Consider the following 21,829-nt stretch of genomic DNA (forward strand, 5'->3'; position numbering starts at 1 on the left):
GGCACAAAATGTTATCGTTCTGACGGGTGCCTTTACCCAAGACCAGCACCGGAAGTATTTTTGATTCACAGGGAAACAAATTTGCTCAACGCTGCGCTTTACCTACCAGGTGAAATTAACAACAGGTGGAAAGATGTCAGAGCCCAGCAAGCAAGATATTGCTGCCATTTTCAAACGACTACGATCCCTTTCTACGAATAAGGTGAGAGTTGATAAGCTTTCTGTCTTTAACGAGGAAGTAGCTAATGTTAGCTAGCTTCGGAGGGGAAAAAATGACACGTCGCACTGTTTTGCTGTGCAGGGGTAGATGCGTCGTAACAAACGCACATGGAAAAGCTTTGAACCACGTATGCTCATTGCATATCCTCCTGACAAAATACGTTTTTGCAGTGTTGAAGAAAGAATTATCATGAGCAGTTTAAATGGAACGATAGGACATCCTGGACAGTCACGTTCGAGCCAGCTGTCATGTGGCATGATGACAGTTGGGTCAAAGATGGTACTTTAAGAAACTGGTTGGACAGTCCACTTCTTTTAGTGTCAGTGTGTTTATTGTAAATTATAGATGTCTGGTAGATGTTGACTCATGGACACCACATAGATGAAGGACGTCACACAGACATAAACAATACCTTTTGGGCTCATAAACTGTCGATTCCAGCTGTTTCCGTCTGCTGTTTAGGCCTGGCTACATTGAACGCGACAATGTTTCAACCGCAAGCATCGAAAAGCTGTTTTGGAAACATTGTTTCCACTATATTGCAACATTTGTAACTAGCTGGTTTAGATCTAATTTTGGTACATTTCGGCGTTCTCTTAATGTGTGGACAAGTAGAGGCAATAAAATAAAGTTTATACTAGAAAATAAAAAAATAGGAAATTATAAATAGAATATACAGTATGAGGTCAATATTTTGTACTTCAGACCTCCACGCTACTGGGTTGCTTCATTATTTGTTAGTGTTTTGCTATCTATTTGGCATGCGCTCATATTAACTTGCTTATCAGTGTCCCCATAGACTTATCACTGCATAAAGGAGACAGCGAACACCTTGTCTGTATTCAAGTCTCATGTTTTCCAAAGCTGCTGAACTTCTTTCCTATTACAGGCGTGCTTTGACTGTTCGGCTAAGAATCCTAGTTGGGCCAGTATCACCTATGGAGTGTTTCTCTGTATAGACTGCTCAGGAACACACAGGTCATTAGGAGTGCACCTGTCATTCATCAGGTAAGGAACAATGAATGAAAAAACACATTTGTCTACCCCATCCTGTTCTTTCAGATCTACACTAGTGGGTAGGGGCTAGGGATTGTTTCTGGACAGGACCATTGGCTTCACACAACACACAGTTTGACACGTTATGACCCGATGGAGTGTTCAGAATCAGACCTGTGTATTGTTTGTTTCAGGTCTACCGAGCTGGACTCTAACTGGTCCTGGTACCAGCTGCGATGCATGCAGGTGGGCGGCAATGCCAGCGCGGTGAGTAAAGTCATCCATGGTGGGCACTGACTGGTGGGCAGCCACGTCCCAACCTGCTGTGTTAAGCGCTGAGAGGGTGGTACTAGTAGTTATGTTTCTGACTGCATGAGTGGGCATTATTTCTAGAATGTATAGGGTACTTACTGTATGTTGTCATGATGTCACAATAGGGCCCTGTATAATACCTGTAGTGTATGCAATATTATAATGCAATATTCTGATAACTATTAACAATACCTTTTTGTATTACAGAGTCAATGTGTAATTCAAACCATTGTTTTCCCCCTGTGTCTCTCAGAATGCCTTCTTTGCCCAGCAAGGCTGCACGTCCAACGCCGCAAACACCAAGTACAACAGCCGAGCCGCTGTGCTCTACCGCGAGAAGATCAAGACCACGGCCACGCAGGCCACAAGGCGCTTCGGCACTGAGGTACCAAACACATCCATCCAGACATTCCACTGGGCAAAAATGGATTTAGTCAACACTGGTTACTTGTTATACTGTCTTTAACAACATAATCATGTCGCATAAACATGGCTGATTTAAAGGAGTGTATACTTAGGTCCTTATAGATGCCAAGGAATCCTCTGTTTTGTTTCCCTGCAGTTGTGGCTGGACAGCCAGGCCCCCCTCTCTCCAACATCTCCCGTCAACAAGGAGGAGGATTTCTTCAGTATGCACGCGCAGGTGTGTGTGTGCTCACCCCTGAGTGTGTGTGTGTGCTCACCCCTGAGTGTGTGTGTGTGCTCACCCCTGAGTGTGTGTGTGTGTGCTCACCCCTGAGTGTGTGTGTGTGCTCACCCCTGAGTGTGTGTGTGTGCTCACCCCTGAGTGTGTGTGTGTGCTCACCCCTGAGTGTGTGTGTGTGCTCACCCCTGAGTGTGTGTGTGTGCTCACCCCTGAGTGTGTGTGTGTGCTCACCCCTGAGTGTGTGTGTGTGTGCTCACCCCTGAGTGTGTGTGCTCACCCCTGAGTGTGTGTGCTCACCCCTGAGTGTGTGTGCTCACCCCTGAGTGTGTGTGCTCACCCCTGAGTGTGTGTGCTCACCCCTGAGTGTGTGTGCTCACCCCTGAGTGTGTGTGTTCACCCCTGAGTGTGTGTGTTCACCCCTGAGTGTGTGTGTTCACCCCTGAGTGTGTGTGTTCACCCCTGAGTGTGTGTGTTCACCCCTGAGTGTGTGTGTTCACCCCTGAGTGTGTTCACCCCTGAGTGTGTTCACCCCTGAGTGTGTGTGTTCACCCCTGAGTGTGTGTGTTCACCCCTGAGTGTGTGTGTTCACCCCTGAGTGTGTGTGTTCACCCCTGAGTGTGTGTGTTCACCCCTGAGTGTGTGTGTTCACCCCTGAGTGTGTGTGTTCACCCCTGAGTGTGTGTGTTCACCCCTGAGTGTGTGTGTTCACCCCTGAGTGTGTGTGTTCACCCCTGAGTGTGTGTGTTCACCCCTGAGTGTGTGTGTTCACCCCTGAGTGTGTGTGTGTGTGTTCACCCCTGAGTGTGTGTGTGTGTGTGCTCACCCCTGAGTGTGTGTGTGTGTGTGCTCACCCCTGAGTGTGTGTGTGTGTGTGCTCACCCCTGAGTGTGTGTGTGTGTGCTCACCCCTGAGTGTGTGTGTGTGTGCTCACCCCTGAGTGTGTGTGTGTGTGCTCACCCCTGAGTGTGTGTGTGTGTGCTCACCCCTGAGTGTGTGTGTGTGTGCTCACCCCTGAGTGTGTGTGTGTGTGCTCACCCCTGAGTGTGTGTGTGTGTGCTCACCCCTGAGTGTGTGTGTGTGCTCACCCCTGAGTGTGTGTGTGTGCTCACCCCTGAGTGTGTGTGTGTGCTCACCCCTGAGTGTGTGTGTGTGCTCACCCCTGAGTGTGTGTGTGTGCTCACCCCTGAGTGTGTGTGTGTGCTCACCCCTGAGTGTGTGTGTGTGCTCACCCCTGAGTGTGTGTGTGCTCACCCCTGAGTGTGTGTGTGCTCACCCCTGTGTGTGTGTGTGTGCTCACCCCTGTGTGTGTGTGTGTGCTCACCCCTGAGTGTGTGTGTGCTCACCCCTGAGTGTGTGTGTGCTCACCCCTGAGTGTGTGTGTGCTCACCCCTGAGTGTGTGTGTGTGTGTGTGCTCACCCCTGAGTGCGTGTGTGTGTGCGCTCACCCCTGAGTGCGTGTGTGTGTGCGCTCACCCCTGAGTGCGTGTGTGTGTGCGCTCACCCCTGAGTGCGTGTGTGTGCGCTCACCCCTGAGTGCGTGTGTGTGTGCGCTCACCCCTGAGTGCGTGTGTGTGTGCGCTCACCCCTGAGTGCGTGTGTGTGTGCGCTCACCCCTGAGTGCGTGTGTGTGTGCGCTCACCCCTGAGTGCGTGTGTGTGTGCGCTCACCCCTGAGTGCGCGTGCGCGCGCTCACCCCTGAGTGCGCGTGCGCGCGCTCACCCCTGAGTGCGCGTGCGCGCGCTCACCCCTGAGTGTGTGTGTGTGACTTTTAGTACTTATTTGTTTGAAATTGTAGAAGAGTATGGATGTGCATGTTGTTTACATACCTTGCATATTTTGGTAGGCATTCCCTGATGATCGTAGCTCTGCCCAGCCTAATATAACAAGCTCCGCCCAGATGAATCTAAGCCCCACCCCAGTAGAGGAACCCTCTACAAAAGAAACCGAGAGGGACAAAAACGGTACACCTCTACTTCAATATTTACACTTCAGAAACACACATACACTTGCATATGTTTGTCCATGTCATCTATGCCCTCAACTCTTTCTGTCTTCAGGTAATACAGAGGGTCCCAGTGTTGACGTGCTAAGTATGTCTCCTAAAGAAGCCTTAGGTAAGAGGACCAAGAGATTATGCTCTAGAGACTAAAGATACTCAACTTGAACCTTAAGCATTAGGAGTACATGAAATATCTGAGCCTGGAACAGTAGCTCTTAGCAGCTTCTATCAACTGTATTCTAATGCCCACTGTCACTTCTCCCTTAGAATCCTCCTCTCTTCTCAAGAAGAAACCAGCTGGGGCCAAGAAAACAGTATGTACTCTATGGTAGTGGATTAAAGAGGTAATGCTCCTCCCCACACACCTATGTGTGTTGTGCTTATGAATAAGAGTGAATTTGGTGATGGTTGTGTGTGTGGGTGGGGGATTTAGTGTGAAGTGACTGTGTACATTCCTCATGGATCTTGTGGGTCAGTAGATTAGTAGACGCGTATTCACATGTGTCCTGTGTTTTGTCTCAGTTGGGCGCTAAGAAAGGTGGTCTTGGGGGTAAGAAGGTGAGCAAACAGAGTTTCTGTGACCTGGAGAAGAAAGCACAGGCGGTAGACAAACTCAATGAGAGAGATACAGCACCCACCACCAAGAACAGCCCCCAACCAGCAGAGGAATCCATGTGAGTCTCTCTCCAATTTAAATGGGCTTTAATAGGCCTCTCGCTCTCTCATCCACCTGATCTATTACTCTAATCTTCACTCTGCTTATCCATTTTTCTCCACCTTTTTCTCTCTTCCTCCCTCTAGTGGGGCCTCCATGAGACTGGCCTATAAGGATCTGGAGGCGCAGCAGAGGAGTAATACAGAGAAGATGAAGGGGATGGGGGAGAAGAAGAAGGAGCAGGCTGAGAGACTGGGCATGGGCTTTGGCAGCAGGAGGTGGGGAGGATAAAATGATTAGTTTATTTCTTAACACACTTTTTACAGATGTTCTATGTAGAATAGTTTAAAGGTGTATTTTACATTGCAGGGGATAAGTCACATCTTCTAAAACAGGGATTCGCTAACTTTTTTTCTGTGCGATCCCATTTTGATATTAAAACATTTTGGCGACCCCCACCATGTAAAAAATGTATGTAATCAACTGCCAATGTTTACTTATTTAATTTGGGTTATGACAGTCTATTAGAAATGTCAGACAGTATTTTGACAGTATTTCAATCTGACGACTATAGTTTGAAGTGATGGAAATGCATCAGAAAGGTATTGGGAAGTTCAGAAGATCATCAGGCAATAATGTTGTATGGTCTTCTGTGTAAAAAAAGAAAGTAATTGATTATGTTCTTTTTCTCCCAGTCTGATTTAGTGTCTGGTCTTGTCCAATCGGTTCTAACGGCTAGTAAAGGGAAACTGTACGTGTTCCTGAGAGTTATCTTTCAGTGATGGGGTCATAGTATTTTGTAGCTTAAACAGTACTGATGTAAGTTAAAATTTCCTCTCATGACCCGATGCTCAAATCGGGCGATTTGGTCATGACCCCTAGTTTGGGAAACCCTGATCTAAAATAATTATATTATTGTTGACTGAAACATGTAACCATTGGAGATATTGTGGTAACAAACACTTTGATTATATGACTCCATTCTCTCCCCCCTCTCTCTCCCTCTAGTGGAGTGTCTCACTCTGTGTTGTCAGACATGCACACTATCCAGCAGGAGAGCCCAGTGGGGTCCAAGCAGCCCACTAAGAGCCGGAGGTACACAGAGAAGGAGGAAGAGGAGACTGACGAAAGCTCCTTTACATCCAGGTCACCACACTACCTACACACTCCGGCAACGTTCCAATACTTTAGCAACGGGTCTTTCCTTCTTGGAAGTAATCACTGACATGGCTAGGCTGGTCTCAGATCTCTTTGTGTTGTCTTGGAATGGGAGTTGGAAAGACATCACAAAAAGATCTGGGAAAGAAATCCATTAAAATTGAGCTCTCTGACTTCCGGCAATGGCAAAGCTTTAACAATACGCGTCAGCGTAGTGTCCTCGAACTTTAAAACAATTTTAAGGCATTTTGACACGGTTTACCTTTTTGTTAATAGTGAGTTGGAAGTTAAAATATCGTATCGCCGAAGCTAAATATGCCCAATATGTCAAAGCCTCAAACGAGGCATGGAAAATTGCCCCTCTGACAGCCCTTGTTCGGCCTCAGCGGATGCTAGCTCGGAAGAAGCACCAGCATGGTTCAGAATGAAGATGGACAAGGGTATAACAAAAATCCAAGAGACACTTTCTGAACGCCTCAACAAAATGTATGTGCTGGTCGATAAACTCCACGAAGACCAGAATGTCACAAAGGGACGAGTGGAAAAAGTTTTTAAAAAAGACCATGCTGACCACCAGGGTCCCATCCTGGACGTCCGCGAGGAAGTGAACCAAAAATACAAGAAGTTGGAAGACTCCATCTCTAAACTCGAAGAGAAATCTGATTTTATTACAAAAACTTCCAAAGGCGCTCGAATTTGAGACTTCAAGGATTTCCCGGAGGCCTTGAAGAGACGCGATCTCCTATCTACAGGAAATGTTCCCCGTAGGGCCCATCGCACCCTACGGTGGTGGCTGCCTGGCCAGGTTGCATCCCAGGGCATTTGTCATTACATTTATACGGTACCAGGACACTGTTCGCATCCTCTCTGCTGCCAGAGCAAAGGGAGAGCTCAAGTACGGAGATGACAGAATCATGATCTTTCCGGATCTTTCTCCCACACTACACAAGAGGAGGATGGCTTTCTCCCTACTGAAGAGACTTCTGCGTCAGGCTGGCTTGGCATACGGCCTGCACTACCCAGCAACTTTGTGGATCGAAACCAAGAATGGTGAGCTCACATTTGACTCAGTGAAGATGGCTGAAACATACATGAGGAAAGAACTTTCTGACTTGTTGACGTCTACTACACCCCGAGGAACTGTCTTTTGAACTTGGATACAGTGAAATGTTAGCACATGAGGAAATTACTCAAATGATCAACTGGCTGGCTGGTGTGATAATGACTGGCGAGGTAAATTTGCATCATAGCTAATGTTGGCTGTGCTATTTAGCCAGCTCGCTAAGTCTACAAGGGTGTAGCTATAGCTACTATACATCCACACTACGCCAAATAGTTGTGGCTTTTGACTGGGTTTCAAGCCTAACTATGTTTTCTATTACTTCAGGGGATTTGCACTACTATTACAGATGCTGGCTTGTTTGTTAGAGATGTATGCTGGCTTTAGTGATACCAAGACAGGGATAAACTTCTCACTGGCTGGCTGATACACACACACACGTGAAGCTATCTCACACACACACACTTTGATTACAACAATAATGACTGTAATATTTAGCCTGTCATTCACCCTCACCCCCCAAAACAAACTTTTTGGGAGGGGGTGGTGTGTGAGGGTGAACTCAGGAGGATGGTGATTGTTTAACTACTAGTCCCTATTTTATATTTGAGAGATGATAGTTATCGTCTAGTAAAGGTTTTCATTTATACGTCATAGCTTGGTACGTCATCGCTTGATTTCTTTTTTCCTGACCTGCTGGGGTGAGTTTGTGGTCATCGCTTTTGTCGCCACGCGGCACAGGTTTCCGGGCGCTTTGGCGAGTGCCGATTGGTTGACATTTGGGTGTGCAGGTAGGTAGGTTCTGTTGCACCAGAGTTTTATTTGTATTTTTTGTTGACATCTTCAAGTGGGGCTAAATAAATAGTCTGGTCATTATTGTTGTAATCAAATTGTATTTTGTTACTTGACTAACAATATTTTCATGCTACAAGGAACAGTCAATGTACTTCTAATTCCATATACATATTATTTAGAATTAACCTAATTCGAGCAATGCTATGCATAGCATGTACATCTAGCTTAAAGACTAGCATCTAAGGATATGGGTTCTTTAACTCCCGCAGTTGGGGAGGTGGATGGGTGGGTTTGTGGTAGGGTCAGGGTATTAGCTCACGAGATGTTTACTACTTTATACTTTCATTTCATTTTGTACACGTTATGTATATACACAACGCAATTTTGTTTCTTTCCTTTTCCCTATTTCTTTTCTTTAAAGATGTCGGCACCTAATAACTATACATTTATGACCCTTAACATTAGGGGTACTAAATGCCCAGTCAAGCGCAAACGCATTCTGAATTATCTCAAGCAACATAAGGTTGATATAGCTCTCCTTCAGGAGACAAACCTGACTGACTCTGGGCATGATAAACTGAAGAGGGAGTGGGTGGGTGAAGTGTACTATTCATCTTTCACCTCTCGGGCAAGATGGGTGGCCATACTCATTAATGAGCATTGTCCCTTTCAGATACAATCTCAGATTAAAGACAAAGGGGGTAGGTTTGATCATTAAAGGTTTCATTAACAATGAGCCCATTACCGTTGTGAATGTGTATGGGCCTAACCATGATGATCCTACATTTTACCAAGACATCTTTTAGAAGTTAACGTCCCCATCATCAGATGGGAAGCTCTCCTTGCATATCTGAGGGGGCAAATCATATCCTTTAGTTCAGGTGCTTGTTAGATGTATAAGGCTCAAGTAAATTCATTGGAGAATGAAATAGTGTAACATTTGACAACTAAACAAAAACTAGACTCAAAGCAATTGGAATATAACACCCCTGACTAACCATAATGCAGAAAATCTCTTAGGAGAACAAAACTACTACGAACATGGAGATAAAGCAGGAAAGTTGCTTGGCATTCAACTGGGAATCTATCGATCCTTTTTACCCAAACTATTTGAGCCTCTTTGCAGTATGTTTAACTATGCCATAGAGACAAACACTCCCAGGCACACTTGAACAGGCCCTGGTCACAGTTTTCTTAACCTGGGAAAGATCCTCTGCTTTGTGTGTCGAATAGACCAATAGCTCTATTGAACACTTCATATAAGATTATTGCGAAACTCAAAGCTCTTAGACTGGATAAGGTACTTCCGGACTTGGTTGATATGGACCAAATAGGCTTTGTAAGAAACCGCTCATGTCCTGATATCAGAAGATTATTTAGTATTATACATTATGTAGAGAATGGCCAAGAATCTGTAGTGGCGACATCATTAGATGTCAACTTTATGCAAACCATACTCAGAAGGACTAACTCTACCTGATGTCCAGTTGTATTACTGGGCATGTCAGTTAAAACCTTTTACGGCTGCTGTCCCTGTACAGGGACCAAAATCAGCGGAAATTTCAGAGCGCCAACTAATAGTACTCAATACAACTCAAACTTTCATTAAAACACACATGCAGGGTACTCAATTAAAGCTACACTCGTTGTGAATCTAGCCAACATGTCAGATTTGTAAAATGCTTTTCGGCGAAAGCATGAGAAGCTATTATCTGATAGCATGCAACCCCCGAAATACCCAAAGGGGACGTAAACAGAAATAATTAGCGTAGCTGGCGCTACACAAAACACAGAAATAAATTATAAAACATTTATTACCTTTGACGAGCTTCTTTGTTGGCACTCCTATATGTCCCATAAACATCACAATTGGGTCTTTTTTTTCTCGATTAATTCCGTCCATGTATACCCAAAATGTCCATTTATAAAGCCCGTCTGATCCAGGAAAAAACACCTTTTCAAAACGCAACGTCATTTTTTTAAATTAAAAAAGTTGCCTATAAACTTTGACAAAACACTTCAAACTACTTTTGTAAACCAACTTTAGGTATTAATAAACGTTAATAATCGATCAAATTGATCACGGGGCGATCTGTATTCGATAGCAGCAGGTCTTGAAATCATCGTCCATATTCTCCCTTTCATAACTTCCTTCGGTGTACCCCAAGACAGGAAGTGCCTATTCGTCATCCCACCAAGGATAAACCAGAACTGAATTGCCAGTACTGGCGACATCGTGTGGAAGCTGTAGGCATTGTAAACGGGACTCTATTTTCCCATAGACAATACAGAGACTGGCGGATGGATATTCCTAAACACGTTCTGTTATAGCCACAGACATGATTTAACCAGTTTTAGAGACTTCAGTGTTTTCTATCCACATACTAATCATATGCATATACTATATTCCTGGCATGAGTAGCAGGACTTACCCTCTTACCCAAAGCCCTGAGAGATGGTATTACATTTTCTTGGTTCAACAAGGGAATGAAAACATTTGGTAATCTCTATGGAGAAGGTGAACTACTATCCTTTCAACAACTGGCATCTCATTTTCAGTTACCTCAAATGCATTTCTTCAAGTACCTACAGGTTAGGCATTACATTGCCACTCAGCAGGGAGGTAGGATTCAGCCCATGAGTAAACTTATAACTGATAAACTGTGGCTGGGGAGGAAAGGGGTCAAAGGTTTAATTTACTACATGTACTCTGGTCTTCAAGCTCTGTTGGGGAAAGATGAACCTCTGAAAGCTTGCATGAAGTGGCATGATGACATTGGTCTCATTGAGGATGAGAAATGGGGAAAGCTATTTTTAGATGCTCAGCATCTTTCATTTAACACAAGGCACAAGTTGATGCAATTCAATATTTTACGTAGGGTCTACTTTACACCAGAGAGACTGTAGAAGATCAATTCCAAGTATTCCAAATGTTGCACTGATGCATATGTTTTTGTTCTGCCCTGAACTAAGAAATTATTGGAAAGACATTCAGATCTTATCACAGATCACTAATATGACGGTACCACTAGATCCTTCCCTTATACTTTTTTGGAGATGATTCTCTTCTACCAGTTAATATTTGTAGCAAAACCAGATTCATTAAATTGGCAGTCAATTGCAGCCAATAAATGCACAGCTATTATATGGAAGAGTGACACTCCACCAAGCAAGCGGATTGTTCTTTCAGCCACATCTTCCTATATTCCATCAGAAAAAAATAACATTTATGTAATAAATCCTTTGAATTTCCTGATGTTTGGGGGACTTTCAGAAGTTTCTAGAGATGTCACCGTAGCTGCCTCATTACTACTTTCTTCATTAATGTGTTGGATGATTTATTTTCTAGCATGGAATGTGAAGGTCATTCTGTTTCTTTTTTCTTGTTGATAATCAGTTAAGCTAATACCGGGGGAGGGGTGTGTTTCTGGGTTGGGGAGGGAAGGGTTTTGCACGATGTGCCCCCCATGTAGCATGGTGTTTTGTGTAGCTGGAAGGAATAACGGGATTAATTGTCACATTTTGATTATTAAATTGTAAAAAGAAATGCCAATATATTGTAAAAAAACAACAATTGAGCTTTCTTTTCCATATGAAACCCATCAGGATGTCGATGACCAGTTCAATGACCAAGTTTGATGACCCGACAGAATCCTCTGACAAGTTCTTCTCCAATTGGAGCGAGACGGGGGAGTCTGGCTGGAGGAAAGAGAGCAGGAAGCCAGAGCCAGACTTCTACCTGAGCACCAATAGTTCCTCACAGGACGACAGGTACTATATGACTATTTGATTTCCAGGGATGAAAATACAGAGATGCATGTGAAAAAGTAACATTTTATTTTGGCCGTATAAGTCCCCTGAGCCACTTTCTTTTTAATTTAAAAAAAAGTTAAGTTAAGTTTGTCCCTGAATGCACCCTCCCTCTCTCACACACAGGACCGCAGCCCGGCGGAAAGCAGACCCAGTCCCTGTCTCAGACTCAGGCGACGCCCGCAAGAAGTTTGGGGACGTCAAGGCCATCTCCTCTGACATGTACTTTGGCAAGCAGGATGACTCTGAGGTAGGCACACTGTCACGGGACACACGCATACAGTTCCAGTCAAAAGTTTGGACATATCTACTCATTCCAGGGTTTTTCTTTATTTTTACCATTTTCTACATTGTAGAATAATGGTGAAGACCTCAACTATGAAATAACACATGGAATCATGTAGTAACCACAAGTGTTTAAAAAAAAAAAACATTTTTATATTTGAGGTTCTTCAAGGTAACCACCCTTTGCCTTGATGACAGCTTTGCACATGCTTGGCATTCTCTCAACCAGCTTCATGAGGTAGTTAGTTACCTGGAATGCATTTAAATTAACAGGTGTGCCTTGTTAAAATGTCATTTGTGAAATTTCTTTCCTTAATGCGTTTGAGCCAATCAGTTGTGCTGTGACAAAGTAGGGGTGGTATACAGAAGATGGTCTTTTAACAAATATGGCTAAGTCCATATTATTAGAACAGCAGCTCAAATGAGTGAAGAGAAACTACAGTATATTACTTTAAGAAATGAAGGTCAGTCAATGTGGAAAATTGAAAGAACTTTGAAAGTTTCTTCAATTGCAGTCTCAAAAACCATCAAGCGTTATGATGAAACTGGCTCTCATGAGGACCACCATAGGAAAGGAATACCCAGTTAACTCTGCTGCAGAGGATACGTTTAAGAGTTAACAGCCTCAGATTGCAGCCCAAATAAATACTTCAGAGTTCAAGTAACAAACATCTCAAAGTCAACTGTTCAGGCCTTCATGGTCAAATTGCTGCAAAGAAACCACTACTAAAGGACACCAATAATAAGACGAGACTTGCTTGGGCCAAGAAACACGAGCAATGGACAATAGACAAGTGGCATTGTGTCATTTTAGTCTGAGTCCAAATTTGAGATGTTTTGTTCCAACCGCAGTGTCTTTGTGAGACGCAAAGTAGGTGAACGGATGATCTCCGCATGTGTGGTTCCCACCGTGAAGAGTGGGGGTGCTTTGCTGGTGACACGGTCTGTGATTTTTATTTAGAATTCAAGGTACACTTAATCAGCATGGCTACCACAGCATTCTGCAGCGATACGCCATCCCATCTGGTTTGCGCTTGGTGGGACTGTCATTTGTTTTTCTAAGGACAATGACTCAGCACACCTCCAGTCTGTGTAAGGGCTATTTAACCAAGAAGGAGAGTGATGGAGTGCTGCCTCAGATTACTTGGCCTCCACAATCACCCAACCTCAACCCAACTGAGATGGTTCGGGATGAGTTGGAGTGAGAGTGAAGGAAATGCAGCCAACAAGTGCTCAGCATATGTGGGAACTCCTTCAAGACTGTTGGAAAAGCATTCCAGGTGAAACTGGTTGAGAATGCCAAGCGTGTGTAAAGCAGTCAAGGCAAAGGGTGGCGACTTTGAAGAATCTCAAATCTAAATTATCTTTTGGTTACTACATGATTCCGTATGTGTTATTTCTTAGTTTTTGTGTCTTTGCTATTATTCTACAATCTAGAAAATTACTAGAAACAAAACAAAACTTGAATGAGTAGGTGTTCTAAAACTATTGACCAGTAGTGAATATATGAAAAAATTGATTCGTAATGACAAATTATTTGGGTCTATAATTATGTTGTACTGATGTTCCTACCTTTTTGATCTAATTGACTGCCAGTATCAAATGTCTGCCAGTGTTGACTGTTCTGGTTAAAGTTTTATGCTAGGCTGTGATGTCCTACAAGCCTCTCAGGCTGGTGTATACAGTTAATTTGGTGCTGTGGAATTCATGTCTTTCTCAGAGAAGACTGTTAGACATTTTCTCTGCTCCTGTCCTGACTGTGTTTCCCTGTTGCAACATTGCTTTTTTATTATCTACAACTGCTGTCTTTTTTATCCACCTGAAAATCCCTATTACAGTAATACCCACATGTGTAATATGCTCATTGTTTAGTATCAAGTATGTCATTTGAAGTATTAAGTATTAATATGGTTGTTTCCATGCAGTATGAGGCGAAGACTCGCCTGGAGAGGTTCTCTGGAAGCAACTCCATCAGCTCAGCTGACCTGTTTGATGACCCAAAGAAACAGATGGGTAGGGAAGCCAACTAGTGTATACTTAACCATTTCATACAGCGCATTTGGGAAAGTATTCAGACCCCTTGTCTTTTTCCACATTTTGTTACGTTACAGCCTTATTCTAAAATGGATTCAATAGTTTTTTTCCCCTTGTCAATCTACGCACAATACCCCATAATGACAAAGCAAAAACAGGTTTTTAGAAATGTTTGTAAATTGTATTAATCTAAAAATTGACATCACATTTACATAAGTATTCAGTACTTTGGTGAAGCACCTTTGGCAGTGATGACAGCCTCAAGTCTTCTTGGGTATGACACTACAAGCTTGGCAGACCTGTATTTGGGGAGTTTTCCCCATTCTTCTTTGCAGATCCTCAAGCTCTGTCAGGTTGGATGAGGAGCGTCACTGCACAGCTTTTTCAAGTGTCTCCAGAGATGTTAGATTGGGTTCAAGTCTGGGCTCTGGCTGGGCCACTCAAGGACGTTCAGAGACTTGTCCCAAAGCCACTCCTGTGTTGTCTTGGATGTGTGCTTAGGGTCGTTGTGCTGTTGGAAGGTGAACCTTTACCCCAGTCTGAGATCCTGAGCACTCTGTAGCAGGTTTTCATCTGTACTTTGCGCCATTCATCTTTGCCTCATCCTGACTAGTCTCCCAGGCCCTGCTGCTGAAAAACATCACGATGCTGCAACCATCATGCTTCACTGTAGGGATGGTGCCAGGTTTCTTCCAGATGTGACGATTGGCATTCAGGCCAAAGAGTTCAATATTGGTTTCATCAGACCAGAGAATCTTGTTTCTCATTGTCTGAGAGTATATGCCTGTTGTCAAACTCTAAGCGAGCTGTCATGTACCTTTTTTTTACTGAGTGGTGGCTTCCGTCTGGCCACTCTACCATAAAGGCCTGATTGGTGGAGTGCTGCAGAGATGGTTGTCCTTCTGGAAGATTCTCCCATCTCCACAGAGGAACTCTGTTAGAGTGAACATCGGAAGAGTCTAGGTGGTTCTAAATTTCTTCAATTTTTAAGAATGATGGAGGCCACTGTGTTCTCGGACCTTCAATGCTGCAGAAATGTTTGTGGACCCTTTCCCAGATCTGTACCTCAACACAATCCTGTCTTGGAGCTTTACGGCAAATCCTTCGACCTCATGACTTGGTTTTTGCTCTGACATGCACTGTCATCTGTGGGACCTTACATACGTGTGTATGGATATAGAAAGATATCTGTGTGTAAGGTCCCACAGTTGACAGTGCATGTCAGAGCAAAAACCAAGTCCTCAATTGGCAGCTTGATTAAATAGTACCCGCAAAACAGTCTCAAGGTCAACGAAGTGAAGAGGCGACTCTGGGATGCTGGCCTTCTTGGCAGAGCTCCTCTGTCCAGTGTCTGTTTTTGTGCCCTTTTTATTGGCCAGTCTGAGAGAGCTTTTTCTTTGCAACTCTACCTAGAAGGCCAGCATCCCGGAGTCACCTCGTCACTGTTGACATTGAGACTAGTGTCTCTATTTGATTGAGGTCAGGGCTTTGTGATGGCCACTCTAATACCTTGACTTTGTTGTTTTTAAGCCATTTTGCCACAACTTTAGATGTTTGCTTGGGGTCATAATCCATTTGGAAGACCCATTTGTGACGAAACTTTAACTTCCTGACTGATGTCTTGAGATGTTGCTTCAATATATCCACAATTTTCCATCTTCATGATGCCATCTATTTTGTGAAGTGCACTAGTCCCTCCTGCAGCGAAGCACCCCCCACAACATGATGCTGCCACCCCCGTGCTTCACGGATGGGATGGTGTTCTTCGGCTTGCAAGCATCCCCTTTTTTCCTCCAAACATAACAACGGTCATTATGGCCAAACGGTTATATTTTTATTTCATCAGACCAGAGGACATTTCTCCAAAAAGTACGATCTTTGTCTCCATGTGCCGTTCTAAACCATAGTCTGGCTTTTTTATGGCGGTTTTGGAGTAGTGGCTTCCTTGCTGAGCGGCCTTTCAGGTTATGTCGATATAGGACTTTTGTACCTGTTTCCTCCAGCATCTTCACACGGTCCTTTGCTGCTGTTCTGGGATTGTTTTGTACTTTTCGCACCAAAGTACGTTCATCTCTACGAGACAGAACGTGTCTCCTTCCTGAGCGAACACTGCTGCGTGGTCCCATGGTGTTAATACTTGCATACTAATATTTGTACAGATGAACGGGGTACCTTCAGGTGTTTGGAAATTGCTCCCAAGGATGAACCAGACTTGTGGAGGTCTACCATTTTTTTCTAAGGTCTTGGCGGATTTCTTTTGATTTTCCCATGATGTCAATCAAAGAGGCACTGAGTTTGAAGGTAGGCCTTGAAATAATCCACAGATACACATTCAATTGACTCAAATTATGTAAATTAGCCTATCAGAAGCTTCTAAAGCCATGAAATCATTTTCTGGAATTTTCCAAACTGTTTAAAGGCAGTCGACTTAGTGTATGTAAACTTCTGACCCACTGGAATTGAGATGCAATGGGTTATAAGTTAAATAATCAGTCTGTAAAAAATTGTTGGAATAATTACTTGTGTCATGCACAAAGTAGATATCCTAACCAACTTGACAAAACTGTAGTTTTTTAACAAGAAATTTGTGGAGTGGTTGAAAAACAAGTTTTAATGACTCCAACCTAACACGGAACCCAAACCGGCTGCGACTGTACGCCATCGTGCATAAATGTATTTTGTAGCCCCCACACCAAACGCGGTCACGACACATAGGTTAAAATATCAAACAAACTGAACCAATTATATTCATTTGGGGACAGGTCAAAAAGCATTAAACATTTATGGGTAGTTAGCTTGCACTTGCTAGCTAATTTGTCCTATTTAGCTAGCTTTCTGTTGAGATCTAATTTGTCCTGGCGATATAAACATTTAGTTATTTTACCTGAAATGCACAAGGTCCTCTACTCTGACCGTTTTATGTGGATTCATTGGCAATGAGTCCAGATCTAAATCCCATTAACTTGTGGAGAGATCTGAAAACAGCAGTTAGGAGAAGGCAGTTATTTTGACCAAAGGCTGTGCTACCAAATATTAAGTCTAGGGTGTCAATCATTTTGTCAATGTAATTTCTTACATTTAAATGGATATTAAGTTCTGAATCAAAAACAAATGTGCTGTAATATTAACAGTGAAATAGAGAATTGTGGAGACCAAATACTTTGTTCAATTTCTTGAGTTACTTGGAAAAAAGTGCAAGGGTGCCAATATTTTTGGCCATGACTGTAGACAGGTGTGCCTTTCCAAATCATGGCCAATCAATAGAATTGACTCCAAGAAACATCTCAAGGATGGTCATTGAAAACAGGATGCACCTGAGCTCAATTTCATGTCTCCATAGTCTGAATAGTTATTTAAATCGGGTATTTGTTATTTTAATAGATTTGCAAACATTTCGAAAAACCTGTAGATTGATAAAAAAAAAACATTTTTTTAGAATAACGCTGTAATGTAACAAAGTGGAAAATGTCAAGGTGTCTGAATACTTTGAGTGCACTGCATATCACACTTTCAATTATACAATTTAACCATTTTATATCACTAAATCAAGTGAACACCAGGGCCCATACTCACAAACATCTGAGTAGGATCAGTTTTTCCTTTCAGATCATATTGAATTAGACGGGGGATCTGATCCTAGATCAGCACTCCTAGTCAGTGAGGCTTTATTAATCCAGGCACTGCATGTGTACGCCTCCACAATTTAAACATCAGAAGAAGGATCATTCTAAAGCAACTGCCACCACTGATGTTACTAACCATCTCTCTCTCTCTCTCCGGTCCCCATGCAGCCAGCTCATATCGTCTGACCAACATGCTGCCCAGTGCTCCAGACATGTCCCAGCTGAAGCTGGGGGTCCGCTCTGCGGCCGGGAGGCTGTCCGTCATGGCCAGCGGAGTAGTCACGTCCCTTCAGGTTTGTGGTTCAGATGGCCCTGTTGGTTGGAGCTTGGTGCTAGCAGCAGATTGACTCCCACATAGGCCACATACTGAATGAAGTGTTATGGGGGCTGTACGCCATAAGGCAATTTCAACACAGTAAGAACTTGTCCTTCTTTATATCATCATTATTCCAATTGTAAATCCATTTTCTTGATTTAATTACTATGTAAGTGCACAGTAACAATATCAGTGACTATTTTGTCAAAGGCATGCTAGATACAACATACTAGTTACCAAAGTACATTGTGTATAAGGGTAACTTTAAGGTTACCTAATTATGCAGCGTCAACACTCAGACAACTGGTATGGTGTAAGCAGTAGGTTCTTACGTTGTTGTGTATCTCATTTGTTTCAGGACCACTACAGTGCGTGAGTCCACCTGTGTTATACACACACACACACACACACACACAACCTGTTAGGTCCCCTGGGTATTGGAGTCGGTAAACATCCTTACGTGCGATGGACAAGTTCAGCCGTGCAGGAGAGGGAGAGATATGGACGGAGAGAGCGAATTAGCGACATTGTGTAGGCCAGAACATAGGCTATAGCTGTGTGTGTACATAGCAGCTATTTGAATAAAGTATGAATTATCTACATTGGAGTTATGTCAAAACAACATCCTCTATGAGGTAGATGTATGAAGAACACTTATTTACGCAGCTTATTATTTAATCTGTCCAGGCCTTTAGTTTTGATATTTACATCAATGGTATTCAAAATAACATTTTGTTATCATCCATTATGGTTCTAATTGAGGGTGACTTAGGTTTTGGGTTCCTTTTCCCCTGTGCAATTGTTATTGAATCATGTCACCTTGGTTTTTATGTAGCTATTTGCAATGAAGACATGTATTTTTCTACATGCGTTATGTAAATAATTTAATTAATTAATCTGATGGGCATTGTTTTAATTACCTGCCAAATGCAGAGAGATGTTGCCATGTAGGATACATGTCTTAAATTTTAGGGTGCCTTCAAACCAAAATGCCTGCAACGCGTTGTGCGTGTGCCGATTCACTGAATGTGTGTTTGGAGGTGTGGAGAACATTCGAGGTGGGAGAAACATTGCTTTACATTGGTTGACAGACCTCTAGTCAGGATAGGCTGCAACACAATATCCCCATCTCTCATCTGTTGGACAGTGTAGATCTTCCATTTCATTCACTTCTATCCACCTGTACACTGCTCTCTGAAAAAAAAGGTGTTTGCTGTGCTTTTGAAGCATTGTTTGCATTGGTTTGAAAGTGCCCTTAGTCATGGAAGTGTACTTATGTTATGTATGTCACTTGACTGAAGGACCAAATACTCAACCTGATTTCTTTGTGTAATATATATGTGTGTATAGACACACTGGTCGGATACAGTCCTGTACAGTGTAACATGACCTGGTCTGCCTCTCAGCAGCCAAACATATTCTCCATATTACTATTGACTATCAGTTCAGATGAATGAAGGGAGTAGTATCTTAATGTTCTGTCCCAGTACTCCCAAAGGCTGAGTTTAGTCAGGCAGCACAATTCTGATCTTTTTCTTCTCACTAATAGGTATTTTGACCAATCAAGTCAGCTTTTTAAAAAGATCTGGTGTGAAAAGATCTGTGTAAAGAAAAAATCAGAATTGGGCTGTCTGTCTAAACGCAGGCAAATAACCGATTTATATTTTCTGACCACATTAGTTTGTGAGAGGAACACAGGACACCCATCCAGTTATTTTACTGTTCTGTGGCTATGAAGGATAAGAGATAAGGAAAGGAACTCATGCAAAAGAAATGGGACGTGGCCCTCTGTGATCAAGGACCCATTGGCTGCCCTCCCTAGAGCCTGACTCATTTCAACAACAGTTGTACTACGTGTTTAGTGAAGGGTAAACTCTAACCCTTTGCTGAGCATATTCATTGTAAATTACCTCTGTGAACTGTGTACCTTGCAGAGACTATTTAGGGTGTTTAGAGTATATTTTCACACTCTGGGTATATGTGGGTTATATTTTGGGTGTTTATGTGTAGTGTGGTTTTGTTATTTTGAGGGGATTGGCTAGAAGTCTTTAACTGGACGTTGCCAGAAGTATTTCTGGCTACCTCGTATCACCTACCGAACTCTCATTTTAATGCATATTTTTCTCATTTTGATCCTTACTAATTTGAACTCTTGAGTTGAGATTTAACACTGAAGTGAAATATATTTAAGATGCAACGTTACCCATTTGAATCTGGATTTTGTATAGTGTGTAATTCAGTGACCAACCACAGCGTTTGTTCATTCTCTTTCGACTGTAATCCAAAGAATTAGGATACATGTGCACATGCCCTAAAAATGTCAATTATGGGAAGATCTAGTTTTTGTTTATTTGTATTAGAACCTGCAAGTACATTTTTTTTTTTGTTACTTGAATGTACATCTATAGAACAGTACCTGAAGCATTGCATTAGTTTCCAAATGACTGTTTACCAACAAATACATCTATGGACATGAGCTCTTTAGAGATCCATTCAATTTGTGTAATCAAGGTGTGTATCATTGTTAGCTGCTGTGTATAAGAACTTTGCTTCAGAATAAAAATTATACTGCACTTGCATGTCCTCAGTGGCAGACTTACCATTAGGCAACTCAGGCAGTTGCCTGGGCCTTGTAAACTTGTCATGATTATGTTTAATAAAACAATTTATGTTATCTTGCCTTTCTGCTCGTGAAAAACCTCCGATGTGCGCAATTTAGCGGTAGTGACAAACTGAGCGTTTTCATTTTTTATCCTGCGAATTTGGCTCTAGCTTTTGAACAGTTGGGGCTATAAGCTATTATTACACCACGTGCCTGAAAGCCAAGACTCGCAGGAACGTGTACCTGTCTTCTGTTTCGCTCTACAACGCTCGCAAGCTGCGCAGGACACGTTAGAAGGTACAGTGACAAACCCGCAATTGAAAACAATGCAGATATTTTATTCTACACACAATTATTTCCTGATTATCTTCCCTGATGTTCTACCGAACTTTCCAATACCTTTCTGATGCATTTCACTCACCTTAAGATGCAAGTAATTTTACATTTTCTTAGCCTTATGAACATATGAACTTGGTTGCATTTTTCTCTGTTCTACTATAGGACCGGCCCTACCAATAAGCAACATAAGCGGCCGCTTATGGCCTTGCATCCGTTAGGGAGCTCCCCCACCCAAGAAATATAGAGTTTAGTTACTCAGTCGGGTCTCAGTTTACTGTTATGAGTTAGAATAGTAGAATACACAAGGTGCCATTTCAAAATGTGGCAGTGCATCATCAGTTTTGTCAGTCGTGTCTGGATTTACACAGGCAGCCCAATTCTGATATTTTGCCCAATTCTGATCTTTAAACTACTTCAGCTGAAAAATATCTGATGTGATTGGTCAAAAGACCAATTAGTGGAAAAAATTAAGAATTGGTCTGCCTGCCTAAACAGCCTGAGAATCACTGGGTAAATTATTCTAGCCAGCTATCTTAATTAACCTAATCATGGCCGAATTTCTGACCGAGCACACGGATCACGTGCTCAGGGTCCCTGACCACCAGGGTGCCCCCATTGATTTTGTTGGTCACTCTTACCAGATGTCGTATGAGCATGTCATAAGTCATGGCAAAATGTTTAGAATTGCAGGAAATTAGCTTTGAAACTGCAACGTTGTCTCTCCATCCCCTAGCAACATTTGTAGAATTGCAGAAATTAACTTAAAATGCAAATAGTTATATCCGTCCTATTAGGAAATGTTTGGAATTGCAGTTAATTTAATTTACCTTTATTTAACTAGGCAAGTCAGTTAAGAACAAATTCTTATTTTCAATGACGGCCTAGGAACAGTGGGTTAACTGCCTGTTCAGGGGCAGAACGACAGATTTGTACCTTGTCAGCTCGGGGGTTTGAATTTGCAACCTTCCGGTTACTAGTC

At 42.8% G+C, this 21,829-nt stretch overlaps 1 protein-coding gene across 1 annotated transcript; it reads left to right on the forward strand.

The window, feature by feature from the left end:
- The first annotated feature begins 27 nt into the window (after nucleotides 1–27).
- LOC118372082 (ADP-ribosylation factor GTPase-activating protein 3) lies at nucleotides 28–20,583 on the forward strand. The gene is made up of 16 exons (XM_052492524.1): nucleotides 28–202; nucleotides 1,110–1,228; nucleotides 1,411–1,483; nucleotides 1,782–1,913; nucleotides 2,091–2,171; nucleotides 4,018–4,135; nucleotides 4,232–4,288; nucleotides 4,441–4,487; nucleotides 4,696–4,847; nucleotides 4,975–5,106; nucleotides 5,837–5,974; nucleotides 11,448–11,612; nucleotides 11,778–11,901; nucleotides 13,862–13,949; nucleotides 17,762–17,886; nucleotides 18,268–20,583. Exons 1-16 carry the CDS (start codon nucleotides 134–136, stop codon nucleotides 18,283–18,285), a joined length of 1,638 nt encoding a protein of 545 aa, XP_052348484.1. The 5' UTR covers nucleotides 28–133; the 3' UTR covers nucleotides 18,286–20,583.
- Nucleotides 20,584–21,829: the final 1,246 nt, after the last annotated feature.

The sequence above is a fragment of the Oncorhynchus keta genome, chromosome 33 (genome assembly GCF_023373465.1).
Source record: "Oncorhynchus keta strain PuntledgeMale-10-30-2019 chromosome 33, Oket_V2, whole genome shotgun sequence".
In the NCBI taxonomy this organism is placed as follows: Eukaryota; Metazoa; Chordata; class Actinopteri; order Salmoniformes; family Salmonidae; genus Oncorhynchus; species Oncorhynchus keta.